Source organism: Furipterus horrens, unplaced genomic scaffold (genome assembly GCF_987537825.1).
Source record: "Furipterus horrens unplaced genomic scaffold, mFurHor1.1.pri manual_scaffold_1, whole genome shotgun sequence".
NCBI lineage: Eukaryota > Metazoa > Chordata > Mammalia > Chiroptera > Furipteridae > Furipterus > Furipterus horrens.
In genome coordinates, this window is record NW_028327171.1 from 9,532,865 (window position 1) to 9,546,293 (window position 13,429).

A 13,429-nucleotide genomic window follows, 5' to 3' on the forward strand; every position below is an offset into this window, starting at 1 on the left:
CCCTCCTGGCGGCAGCAGATGGATGTGCAGGGTAGGGATAAGGAGCCGTGAGGCACTGCATGACTGTCTGGTGGTCTGAGAGTGTTCCCGTCACAGATGGGCAGTGGAAGCCAAGAAGAGGGACACAGAGCAGCTTATGTCTGGGGAAATCAAAGGTTACCACGGCCTCAAAGGCTGTGACAAAGGGCCGTTGGGGACCATGAACCTAACCATCAGTGCATGGCACTGGGAGAGAAGGGACCTACTCATGTCCCAAGATGGACCCCAAGCACTGGCAGCCTCTGTCCTCAGTCTGCTGTGATGGTGTTCAGAGCCAGCAAAGCTGATGCCGGGGTAGTGGTCCCTTCTACGCAGTCCTACATGGGAGGGGCGTGAGCGAGTCTCTGGGCCTTGGAACACTTGTCTTGATCTTTGGTGTTTATGCGGGTAGTAAAGAGCCGTTGAGCTATGCACTTCAGATGTGTGCCCTGTAGAATTCTGCTTACCTCAATGGGAAGTTTTAGCGAGATGACTTTGGCACAGCTCTGTGTTGTGTAGAACAGTGTGGGAGGTGCCTCCATGTGTGCAGGGTGGGAAAAAGGGAGATTAGGCACGCCGCGGGGCGACTGAAGGAGCGTATTTATTTCTGGAAGCAAACACGGTGTGATTGGTTGTACCGGCTTGCTTAGGACGAGGGGGCAGGCCTTTGGAGTAAGGTGTATATGAAAATACATATGATTATAGAAATATATATAGAATTTTCAACCCGATATGTAACCCTTTTTAAAAATAGACTTTATCGACGTACAGTTTATACATAGTAATTCCCCTATTCTGAGTTTATTACTGGATGAATTCTAACAGGTGTGGACACCCCACGTTCTCACCTCAGCCCAGATTCAGGACAGTTTCCTCACCTAGAAAGTGCCCTCCTGCCCCTTGGCCATCAAACCTCCCTCCACTGCACCCTGGGTGACTGTTCATTTGCTTTCTGTCACTGCAGATCAGTGACCTGTTCTAGAACTTCACATAAATGGAACCAGATGTTCTGTGATCTTTTGGGTCTCGCTTGTTTTGCTCCATGCCGTGGTTTTGAGATTCTCCCATGTTGCTACGGGTATCAGAACTCAGTTCCTTTTGCTGCCGAGTGGTATTCTGTCACGAGTGGCAGCCTATTGTCCAGTCCCCTGTTGATGGACACTGTGGTGGCCTCCGCTTTGGGGCTGCTATGCCCACAGCTACTTGTTTTCATTTCTCTCGATTCCACCTCTAGGAGCGGAATGACTGATTCTTTATGGTGCATGTATGTTTATAAGAAACTGTCAAACCGTTTTCCAGAAAGATTGTACTACTGGACCTCTCTGCAGCCTCCCTGAGACGTGATGTCATTGGTCTTAGGCGGCAGCCGACCTAGTGGGTGGGAGGTGACGTCTCAGCGTGTTCTCCCCATTAACTAATGAATGATGTGAGCATCTTTTCTTGGGCTAGATGGCCTTTTGGATATCATCTTGATGGAGTGTCTTTCAGGTCATTTGCCCATATTTACAGGGTTATTTGTCTTTTTATTTTTGCATTGTAAGAGCTTTGATATATTCTGATACAAATCCTTCGATATATGTGCTGGGCTATTTTCTCCTGGCTCAGGGTCTGCTTTTACTTTTTTATCAAGGTGTTTTTGAAGAGCAAAGGCTTAAATTTTAATGCATTTTAATTTACCAGTGTGTTCCTTTAGGGCTCATGTTCTTTGCAAATGTTTTCTTTGTTCATTGTGGCAGCTCTGCAAGATCAGCTCTTAGGTTTAAGTCTGTGATCCACCTTAGTTAACGGTGTGTGGTGTGAGATGATGCTCAGAGTTCATTTTTTTCTTTCCCCAAACAACAATCCTTGTTTTAAAATGTTAAACCAGGAAAAGGGAACATAAACTAATGGGCAAAATGCTTGTACTGACAACCTGGGTGAGGTGCAATCTTGCAATCAAGACAGGAAAGGAATGTGACTTTCGAATGATAATGTAAAAGCACCGCCTTTTGAAGACTGGAGACCGCGTGTTATTTAAACTTGGGGCTTGACCAGGAGGTGGGCCTGAGCAGCGGAGCTGGGGGAGCCAGAATGGTGACCAAGAGTCCTTGATTCCAACACTGAAGGGAAAAGCTTTAATAGAGGCATGTACATGGGGCGGACTTTGCAACTGAGCGCTGCATTTATTGAATTACAATTACTGAGAGGCGGAGGCTGGTGACAAGCCCTGCCTCTTTGGATCTGATAGATGGCAGGGTTGCTGAAGGGCAGTGACTTGGAGACGCAGACTGAAGCGCAAAGGTGCTGTGTTCTTACCTGCAGCCTCTCGGAGCCATGACCACTTTGGCCACGAGAATTGGGACCACCAGCTGAAGCTGGCAGTGGCATGGAATCGCGTGGACATTGCCCGAAGCGAGATCTTCACGGACGAGCGGCAGTGGAAGGTATGGCCTCTTGGGGTTGCCCTGGGGGGTGGGAGCGGCGCTGGGCCCACGCACGTTGTGCCACAGGAGCAGGTTGGGTCCTGCAGGATAGCCTCCGCTGAAAGCCCTTCCCTTGGCGGAGGGTGGCCTGGCCAACAGCCATCCCTGCCAAGGACACTGAGGCCAGGATCCCGGGAGGCAATGACCAGATGCAGCGCCCCCATGGTGCTCTCTCTCAGCCTTCAGAGCTGCATCCCATGATGACGGCCGCCCTCATCTCCAACAAGCCCGAGTTCGTGAAGCTCTTCCTGGAGAACGGGCTGAGGCTGAAGGAGTTTGTCACGTGGGACACCCTGCTCTACCTGTACAAGAACCTGGACCCCTCCTGCCTGTTCCACTGCAAGCTGCAGAAGGTGCTGGCGGAGGAGCCCGAGCGGGTGGCCTGCGCGCCCGCCATGCCTGCTGTGCAGATGCACCATGTGGCCCAGGTGCTGCGGGAGCTCCTGGGCGACTTCACGCAGCCGCTGTACCCCCGGCCACGCTCCAGCGACCGGCCGAGGCTCCTGCTGCCCGTGCCCCACATCAAGCTCAATGTGCGTGCCGGTAACGTGGTTGCCATTCAGGGTGGCCTGTGTGATGGGCCCCTGCTGTGTCCTTAGAGCTTTCTTTTAAAAAATTAACATATTTTTATTAGAAAAGAAACACACTCTGTCTTAGTCTGCTCAGCTTCCATAACAAAGTACAGCAGGCTGGGGGCTTACACAACAGTTTAGTCTCTCACAGCCTCGGCGTCTGGAAGCCTGAGACCATGGTGCCAGCAGGGTTTGTTCATGTAAGGCTCTCCTTCCTGCCTCTGCAGACAGCCCTTCTGCTTGCACCACATCGGGAGAGAGAGGGTTCTGTGTGGCTTCCTCTTCTTATAAGGACTAATCCTGTCAGGTCAGGGCCCCATGCATATGACCTCATTTAACCTTAACCACTCCCTTAGAGACCTTGTCTCCAAATATAGTCACAGTGGGGGCTGGGGCTTCAACATATGAACTTGGGGAGGGACATAATTCAGCCCATAATTCTCTCTTTCTAAAAACTTCAAATGATACAAAAGGTTCTACAAGGTGATAACCTTTGTGCCCTGTACCCCCAGTGCTGGTCAATAGGTAAAATTGGTTTTTCATATGGTCGGCCCAGAATATTCCACCCATGTCTGTGTGAGGTGCCCAGCATGGGTGTTGCAACAACAGGAGAGGGTCTTTCTAATCTTATCCATATTTGATGGGAACCCTGCGGCATCTGTGTTATGTATGATACTGATGTGTGCATCAGGGAGTGTTCATCCCGTGATTCAATAAGGTTTTACAAGGGAAGTCCCTTTGAGAAGTTGAACTACTCTTTGACTCTGAAGAATTATTTTAATACATTTCCTGATAGTGAAATGTTTTTTATTGCTGCTTTGACTCTCAACTTGATTACAATGTAAGATGTGTTTAATATGATGCTAGATTCTGTCATCAATATTTTCAATATTTTTGCATCAGACTCTTTAAGGCTTGATTGTAGTTTTGTTGTGGGGGTGGTCTTTGTCAGGATCTGGTACCAATTTTACGTTAGTCTTGTAAAATCCATTGAGAAGCCTCCCTTCTTTCTCTGCTCGGGAACAGTTTATGTGGCTGGAATTCACTGCTTCTTATAGGCTCAACAGACTTCCCTGTGAGTCCATCAGGGCCTGGTGCCATTTTGGGCAGTAGCTCTGATAACTTCCTCAGTTTCTTTCCTGATGATTTCTTTGTTTAGGTTTTCTGTCTGTTCTAAAATTGGATTGGGTTTAGCTTTTTCCTTCTAGGAAATGACCTACTTCTTCAAGCGTTTCTAAATCTGTTCATTGTCCCAGACAAGCTATGCCTGACCCCTGAGAAAGACGTGGTTATGGCTCAGTTTTACATGTTCACAGTTCTGCTCTTCTTGATTCTGATGTATTTAAGATACCCAGTTGGAAGGTACTTAAGAAGGTCCAAAATGGAAGCTCACACTTAACCATGACTGTAATTTAAGAAGATAAACTAATTTATATATATATATTCTTTAGACAATGTAGGGATTTTAAGGATTTACTGAATGTTATTTCTCTTTTCTTTCATTTATTTATTTATTTATTTATTTATTTATTTATTTATTTTTAGAGAGAGAGGTAGGGAGAAAGAGAGGGAGAGAAACATCAATGTGTGGTTGTCTCTCACGCGCCCCCAACTGGGGACCTGGCCTGCAACCCAGGCATGTGCCCTGACTGGGAATTGAACCTGTGACCCTTTGGTTTGCAGGCTGGCACTCAATCCACTGAACCACACCAGCCAGGGCAAGATAAACTAATTTTTTATAAAGATGAGCCTTCAGGAAATTTTCAAAGCCACTTAAAGAAAGTGCAATTTTGTGTGTGAGATGGGAAATGTGTTCTTTACCTCTGAGAATTGTTCCCAGACTGCCTGAGTATGTGTTTACTTACTGATCAGCCAGGAAACCTGGGTTCTTATGTTACTATGTAGGATGAGTGTGTCTGCAGCCCAGGTGCCCTCCCATTCACATGAGACCTCAGTCCCTATTCAGCAGCCCTTTTTCTGCAGGAGACACCGTATGGGTTTCTGAGGAGCTCTCAGCCATGAATCTGTTAACAGACTCTGTGTTAGAGTTTATCTAGAAAAAGGCTTTGCTGCCATCAGGTAAGACTGAGGAATCTTGAGCTGCCTGGAGTGTAACAGGACCTACAAATGTTGGTGCAGGAGTTGGCTGGTATCTCACTTTCTGGATGTTTCTACATGTGTCCAGAATGATGGTTTTAGAACCCCAGTGTCCATGAGGACTATCCAGAGTGTTATTGAAAATGCAGGTGACAGAGCTCACCCTTCAGAAACAGAGGTTCTGGGAAGGTGTAGGCTATGCTCAGGACCTTCACTGCCCCCGCCCCACCAGACCCCACTGGGAATCTGATGCTAGTAGAAACCTAGGTGGGGGCTCTGACTGTCCGCTGCTCACCAGGTGCAGGGAGTGAGTCTCCGATCCCTCTACAAGCGTTCATCAGGCCATATCACTTTCACCATGGACCCAGTCCGCGATCTTCTCATTTGGGCCATTGTCCAGAACCGCCGGGAGCTGGCAGAAATCATCTGGGCTCAGGTAACCAGATACACGGCTATGCGTGGACCAGTGAGAGGACTCCAGCAGTGAGCCTGGTCAGCAAGCCCAGAACCAACCGTGGGTGGGGTGGTGCACGGCCGTGGAGGGAGGACAGTGGGCATCCCAAAACCTGAAGGGACTCAGGGTGCCCAGTGTTGAGAATAGAGGGTTTGGCTCTAGCCATGAAAAGAATTTTTTGAATGGTGAGCCACACAAACTCCTGCAGTTCCGTGCAGGGAGGAGACTGGCCAGAAAGCTGTCCTCTGTGGCCCGTGTGAGTTCTCGGTCAGGGAGAGGGGGGTCAGTGTATGAGCTGCGGCCGTCCTGTTCAGTAGAGACTACAAGGCAAGTTCCATCCATGGAGGGGCTGTGTCTCTTTCCACTGGCCATTGGGGATTTCAATGGAGACCCTTTGTCACTTACATGGGAGCAGGCCATGGTCCCCCTGCCCTGAGCCTGGTTGGAGCTGATTCTCCTCTTTAAGGGAAAGTAAAATTTATAATTTTTTCTTGGTGAGCCTCTGCAATTTCCACACTGCTGTCCAGGCGTTGGCTTCCTCCCCAGTGTCACCAGCAGTGTGGAATTGACGGTGACTCTGAGAGGTTCACCCTCTCTCAGGGTGCATAGTGGGTCAATGGCCGGGCCAGGCCTGTGGCCTTGGTGTACTCCACGGGGCTCAGGGGATGAAAAAGCCAAACACGGACTTCCAGGCTCCAACACTAGCCCCTCGTGCTGGCCCAGTGCTGCTCTTGGACTCTGTCACCCTGGGCTGTGCTTTGAGAGCCGCCTTTGAGATGTTCTTAGTCCCCCTCTGGTGCCTGGGGCTTGCGGTGTCACTGAGACAGGGAGCCCGGGGTCCCTGCTTTCATCACCCCTTGGCAGCATGTGTGGGGTGCCCAGGACGGGACCGAGCAGGTCCTCACTGTGGTTCCCCTGGACCCCAGAGCCAGGACTGCATCGCTGCGGCCTTGGCCTGCAGCAAGATCCTCAAGGAGCTCTCCAAGGAGGAGGAGGACACGGACGGCTCCGAGGAGATGCTGGCGCTCGCTGAGCAGTATGAGCACAGGGCCATCGGTGAGCTCCGTGGGTCAGGGCTTCGGGCCACACTTAGCTCCATGTGTCACCCTGGGGTCCTCAGCCTGATCTCAGCCCCTCAATGTCACTCTGTGTTGCCCTGGGGTCCTCGTCCTGGGTGTTAGCCCCTCAGTGTCACTCTGTGTTGCCCTGTGGTCCTCATCCCGATCTCAGCCCTACTCCTGTCCAGGCTGTGCCATCTGGAGGGCCTTCTTTCTGACACTGTCCCCATTGTCAGTGATGGTGACCTTGCTGCTGTGACACAGATCTCCCCCCTCCATCAGGGGTCTTCACCGAGTGCTACCGGAAAGATGAGGAGAGAGCACAGAAATTGCTCATCCGTGTGTCGGAGGCCTGGGGGAAGACCACCTGCCTGCAGCTAGCCTTGGAGGCCAAGGACATGAAGTTCGTGTCCCACGGGGGCATCCAGGTGACCTTCTGAGGAACTACTTGCAGAAATAGCCGCCTGTGGTACTGTCAGGGGGACACAACCTCTGCTCACATGGAGGGCACACATATTCACAAGTTTCAGGTCCCTCGGGGACTCAGGGATGGTGCCTGGACCATTGGTCACGTGCTGAGGACCCCGCAAACCTTCCCTCCCCCCTGTTTGCAGAGGAGGAAACTGATGCTAAGCGAGAGCAGGTGGTGGGTCATGAAGGCCCTCAGTCACCTCTGTACAGTGTGTTCCTACCTGGGAGGAGGGACATGTGGCAGAGGGGAGAGGGCAGGGTGCCAAAAGCGGGGAGGTCCTCCACAAGCATTGGAGGCCTGACATTCGGCGGGTACCCTCAGGACACCGGTGTTTCCTTGAGTACAGCGTTGTGCTGTCACCGTGTCCCTGGAGCAGCATCCTGTGCCACGCTGTGCTGGGGCCTGGGGATGCCACGGGGAGGGGTCCTGTCACCACCCCACGTGCGCGCACACACAGTGCTCAGACGGGCCAGCTGGTGAGAGCCAGGGAGGACGAGCCCCAGAGCCGGAAGCCCAGGCATGGGCCCTGCCTCTCCCCCTTACCTCTGGGGGGGCTGGCCTGACCCACCTGGAGCCTCTCCTCAGCTGGCGGGTGGCGAGGCCTGCCCGGTGCCACCCACCACATCGCGTGACTGGGTGTCCCAGAGAATGCTGTGCTTGAGTGTGTGGACTTGCTCACCCTCCAGGGTGAGGTGCAGGAAACCTGAGGTCAGGGTGGGGTGAGGAGCCCGCCGTCCTGCAGCTGGCGCCCTCTGTCCGCAGGCCTTCCTGACCAAGGTGTGGTGGGGCCAGCTCTGCGTGGACAACGGGCTCTGGCGGGTGATCCTGTGCATGCTGGCCTTCCCGCTGCTCTCCACTGGCCTCATCTCCTTCAGGTTCCGCCTGGCTGCGGGGCTGCGGGGCTGCGGGGCTGCAGGGCTGCGGGAGGGGCCCAGCGGCTCGGGACCTTTGATCCCAAATGCCCCCAGTGGGGGCAAGGTGCATATATTCTCAGGGTTGTGACCGGACCCTGGAATGGGGGGGATGCATGCAGGAAGAAGGCAGAGGGAAGGGTACCTGCCTCTGCACAGCACCCACCCTGCCTGGGCATTTACTGTCCCCAAGCACCCACCTGCCCTGATACTCAAGTGGGATGGGGATTTTAACAGCCCTAGTGGAAGCAGGCTGCAGGCCCTTTCGGGGTCCACGCTCTGCAGGGTGTCTGGTAGAGCCCCTCTGTTACAGTTGCGTGTGCAGGGCCATAGGGGTACATCCTCCCTTCCCTGCTGCATAGTGTGAGCGCATGCAAGACCCCCCTGAGCACATGGGCCCGCTTCTGGGTGGCTGAGGTCCTCAGGCTGTCAGGCCCCTCACGGCCTCACTGTCACCACAGGGACAGGAGACTGCAGGCGGTGCGAGGCCTGGCCCGGGTCCGCGCCTTCTTTAACGCGCCCGTGGTCATCTTCCACCTGAATATCCTGTCCTACTTCTCCTTCCTCTGCCTCTTCGCGTACGTGCTCATGGTGGACTTCCAGCCCTCGCCCTCCTGGTGCGAGCGCCTCATCTACCTCTGGCTCTTCTCCCTGGTCTGCGAGGAGTTGCGACAGGTACACCCCACCCCTTCCCTGCAGTCCTGGGGGTTTCCTAGTCTACAGGTCCCTCCCACCTGCCGCGGGCTCGGTCACTGTCTCATGTGGCCCCTTGGCCCATTCGGCTCACACTATGTAAACACCACCGCCTGTCGGGACCTGGAGCAGTGGACAGAGGTGCAGGCCAGGTGGTGTGGTCACCATGTCTGCTGGCCTCCCCTCTGCCCTCCTCTCCCCGTGGCTTCCTGCAGCCTTGGGCGGCATGGGGACTCCTGCTGGCTCCATGGTCACTCCAGGGGTCTCCCCCCTCCTCTTGGAACTGCTGCAAGAAGCCCAGGGGGAGATGGCTCCTGACAGTGGGGTGGGGCTTGCCCAACACACTCATTTGCATGTTGGGCAGGGCCAGGGTCAGGGCATCCTGAGGAGCTTGGTGACAACTCCTGCCCAGGCGCCTCTCCTGCTGTTCCCGACTGAGGGCTGGTGGAAATCAGCCCCCTCCCCAGCTAGCTTTGCTCCATGGAGGGGCAGGCATTTTACTGGGGGTGAGATTAGAGTGACAGCAGGCCAGGCCAGGCCTTGCCTAACTCATCCTCCCACAGCTCCTCTATGACCCTGATGAATGCGGGCTGATGAAGATGGCACTCTTGTACTTCAGTGACTTCTGGAATAAACTGGACATCGCTGCCATCCTGCTCTTCATAGCAGGACTAACCTGCAGGTGAGCGGCCCTCTCCCCTCAGGGCTCCCACAGGGGTGGGCTGGGGACTGGGATCAGAGCCAGCCACCTTCGTGAGCTCAGCTACCTCTGAATGAGTCTGTCATCCGTCAGTGACCAACACTGCCCACCCTAGGAACTGTGGGAAGAGCAGAGGATGGTTGTCCACATGCACGGGTGGTGGCTCTGTCCTGGCCTCTCCACTATCCATTAAGGCCGCTCATGTCTGTCACCATGCCATGGTCTCCTTCCTCCATGAAAGCAAAAGGGACCCTGTCCAGCCTCCTGTCCTAGGATGCCTGCACAGCCTGGATACCTGCCTGAGGCTCGGCTTCTGGAACTTTCTAGAGAATGCCCCTCCTCCCCAAATCAGAATCTCTGCCTCTGAGCTTGCACCCAGTTTTTAGTATGCCAGGGCCCAGAAATCGCCAGAGCTCTTTGCCTCCAGGGGCCACACATGGGCTTGGGCAGGTGAGCCGGTGGCTGGGGACATGACCTGGGAGCAGCAAGCTGAGCTTCCTGCCTCTGCCCTGGGCCAGGCTGATACCAGGATTGCTGTACCCTGGACGCATCATACTCTCTCTGGATTTCATCATGTTCTGTCTCCGACTGATGCACATATTTACCATCAGCAAGACGCTGGGGCCCAAGATAATCATCGTGAAGCGGATGGTAAGGGGATGAGGAATCCTGATGCCAGGTGCAAGTGAGGTGCACCAGGGTTTAAGCACACCCCTAGGTCCCCACATGTCTGCTTTGCCCCTGGGTTCTCACCTCCTGGCACATCTGTCTTGGGTTTTTTCCTGTATGTCACCTCTTCCAAGCAGCCTTCCCTGATCACCACAACACATTCCTGATCTCTGTTATAGCTCCAGTTGCTTTCCTCTGTGGGTCACAGCCACATCAAACCCCTCCTACATGTTGTGGGGTGTTCAGGACCCCATTAGGCATGGGGGAAGCCCCAGAACTGTGTCCCTGGAGCTCCTGGCTCCAAATAGCATGGGTGTCAGCCACTTCCCCCTCCACTGCAGAGTGCACAGGCAGGGCACAGAGAGTAGAGTCCCCCTGTGGTCAGGAGAGCAAGGTGTGTGTGTGGCTGTAGCTGGTGCTTCCTTGTCTCTGCAGATGAAAGATGTCTTCTTTTTCCTCTTCCTGTTGGCCGTGTGGGTTGTGTCCTTCGGAGTGGCCAAGCAGGCCATCCTCATCCACAATGAGAGCCGGGTGGACTGGATCTTCCGGGGGGTCGTGTACCAATCGTACCTCACCATCTTCGGGCAGATCCCCACCTACATTGATGGTAGGAAGAAGTTCTGACAACTGTGGGAGAGGAGGCCCCCCGCCCACAGGGGTCCCGTGAGCTCACGGGACAAGGAGGGGAGGGTGAGCATTCCCCACCTGCTCAGTGTTAACCCTGGGATGGGAGCTCCCGGAGTTTCCCTGGGGAAAGGAAGGGGCAGGTGCACACACGGTCCACTTGAGGGGGGAGGGCATCAGCTGGGGTGGGGACAGGTGCTGAGCTGTGCCTCAGAGCTTTGGCTGAGATCCAGGTGGGTCAAGGGTGTAGCCTGGGGCATTGGGGCATCAGCAACACACCGTCCCCCACTTCAGTACCACCCTATCTCTTCTTTTTCACCCCATCAGAAATAACTTCCTCCTTCCCTAGATGCAGAGAATGCTTTTGTTTTTGTATACTGACTTTTTTCTACATTTACTAATTTTAGAATCTAAAATTTAGAATCTAATTTTAGAGCATTTGCATTGCCCCCAAAAGACACCCCATACAAATTAGCAGCCGCTCCCCAGTCCCTCCTCCACTCAGCCACAGGCAGCCTCTAGCCTACTTTTCATCTCTGTAGGAAGTCTTTTGTGGATATGGCATATAAATTGGATAATGTGATATGTAGTCTCCCGTTTCTTCCTTTTACTGAGCATAACTTTTTTTTCTTTCTTTTCTTTTCTTTTTTGTAAAGTGGTCAGTACCCTGACTAATCAGTCAGGTATTTTATGTTTTATTTATCTTTATTATTTATTTATTTTTAGAGAGAAAAGAAGGGAGGGAGAAAGAGAGGGAGAGAAACATCAATGTGTGGTTGCCTCTTGTGCGCCCCCATCGGGGACCTGGCCCACAACCCGGGCATGCGCCCTGACTGGGAATCGAACCAGCGACCCCTTGGTTCTCAGGCCAGCGCTCAATCCACTGAGTCACACCAGCCAGGGCGAGCATAACGTTTTCAAGAGTCATCCATGTTGTAGCCTGTATCAGTATTTCATTCCATTTTTGTGACTAAATAATGTTCCATCGTGTGGATGGACCACATTTTGTTTCTTCCTAAGTGATTGAATGTGTGAGCTGTTTCCACTTTTTTGGCTACTATGAACAATGTGGCTGTGAACAGTTATTTATGAGTTTTGGTGTGGACATGTTTTTATTTCTCCGAGATGTACAGTCAGCGAGCTGCCAGGGGAACTGCTGGGTTATATGGTAACTGCGTGTTCAACTTTCTCAGAAACGGCTGAACTGTCTTCCACACCAGCTGCCCATTTTTATCCTACCAGCAGTGCACGAGGGTGCCAACTTCTCCGCATCTTCGCCAACACTTGTTACTGGCTGGCGTTTTTATCCTAGCCATCCTGGTGGGTGTGACAGGTTTCTCAATGCGGTTTTGTTCTGCATTTCCCCGAGGGCTGATGATGTTGAGCACCTCTTCATGGGCTTACAGAGCCATTTCTGTGTCTTTGGAGAAATCTCCATTTCTGTCCTTTGCCCATTTTTTCCAGTGGGCTGTTTGTCTTTTTATTGATTATAAGAGTTCTTTGCATATGGTTACCAGTCCCTTATCATATGGATGATTTGTGAATAATATGTTGCCATTCCATGGGGTAGCTTTTCACTTTCTTGATGTTGTCCTTTGAAGCCCCAAAGTTTTTAATTTTGATGAAGTTCAATTTCTCAATCTCTTTTATCATTTGTGCTTTTGGTGTCATTTCTAAAAAATCCGTTGTCTAACCCAAGGTCATGAAGATTTATGCCTGTGTTGTTATTCTCAAAGTTTTACAGCTTTAGCTCTTACTTTGGGCCTTTCATCTACTTAATTTTTTGTATATAGGGTTCTTTTGTATGCAAATATTTAGTTATTCCTGAATATTTGTTGAAAATATTAGTCTTTCCTTTTGAATTGTCTTGGAGCCTTTGTCAAAAAATCAACTGGCCATTAATGAAAGGGTTTCTCTCTAGGCTCTTTATTCTATTCCATTGATCTGTGTGTCTGTCCTTGTGCCGGTACCACCCCATCTTGGTTACTGTAGTTTTGTAATAAGTTTAAAAATCAGGAAGTCTGAGTCCTTCAACTTCACTCTCAAGATTGTTTTGGCCTCTGAGTCCCTTGGATCCACAATGAATTTTTGGATCGGCTGATCAATTTCTAAAAAAAGAAAAAAAAAAACAAAGGCATCTAGGGTTTTGATTGTGAACAGGGAATGTCTTTCCACTTATTTAGGTCTTTAATTTCTCTCAATAACCTTTTGTAGTTTTCAGTGTGTATGTTGTAATACTTCTATTAAATTTATTCCTAAGTGTTGTATTCATTTATAGTATTATAAATAGAATTGTTTCATTAATTTTGTTTTGGATTGTTCATTGCTAGTGTATAGAAATATACCATATTTTGTGTATTGATCTTGTATCCTGAAACCTTGTCAATTTTTTTTTATTAGCTCTAATAGATTTTTTAGTGGATTCCTTGGGATTCACTCTATAGAAGGTCATGTCATCTGCAAATAGAGATACTTTTACTTGTTCCTTCCCAATCTGGATGCCTTTTATTTTTCTTGCTTAATTATCCTGTTAGAATCTCTGGTACAATGATAAAGAAGCATTGAGAACAAATCTCTTTATCTTGTTCCAGATCTAGGGGTGGGAAGCTTTTAATCTTTCACTATTGAGTATGATATTAGCAGTGGGTTTTCTGTAAATGTCCTTTATCTGGTTGAAGAAGTTCCCTTCTAGTCCTGGT

At 51.1% G+C, this 13,429-nt stretch overlaps 1 protein-coding gene across 3 annotated transcripts in view; it reads left to right on the forward strand.

Annotated features, from left to right (window-relative positions):
* Positions 1-13,429, forward strand: part of TRPM2 (transient receptor potential cation channel subfamily M member 2) — a 44,136-nt gene that overhangs the window by 15,681 nt on the left and 15,026 nt on the right. For all 3 annotated transcript variants that reach the window (XM_090272160.1, XM_090272161.1, XM_090272162.1), the window contains exons 10-19: positions 2,320-2,441; positions 2,660-3,013; positions 5,448-5,585; positions 6,530-6,659; positions 6,944-7,089; positions 7,896-8,008; positions 8,506-8,719; positions 9,301-9,419; positions 9,956-10,088; positions 10,542-10,713. In XM_090272160.1, coding sequence (XP_090128286.1) covers positions 2,320-2,441; positions 2,660-3,013; positions 5,448-5,585; positions 6,530-6,659; positions 6,944-7,089; positions 7,896-8,008; positions 8,506-8,719; positions 9,301-9,419; positions 9,956-10,088; positions 10,542-10,713 — 1,641 coding nt within the window. The remainder of the gene's footprint in view (positions 1-2,319; positions 2,442-2,659; positions 3,014-5,447; positions 5,586-6,529; positions 6,660-6,943; positions 7,090-7,895; positions 8,009-8,505; positions 8,720-9,300; positions 9,420-9,955; positions 10,089-10,541; positions 10,714-13,429) is intronic.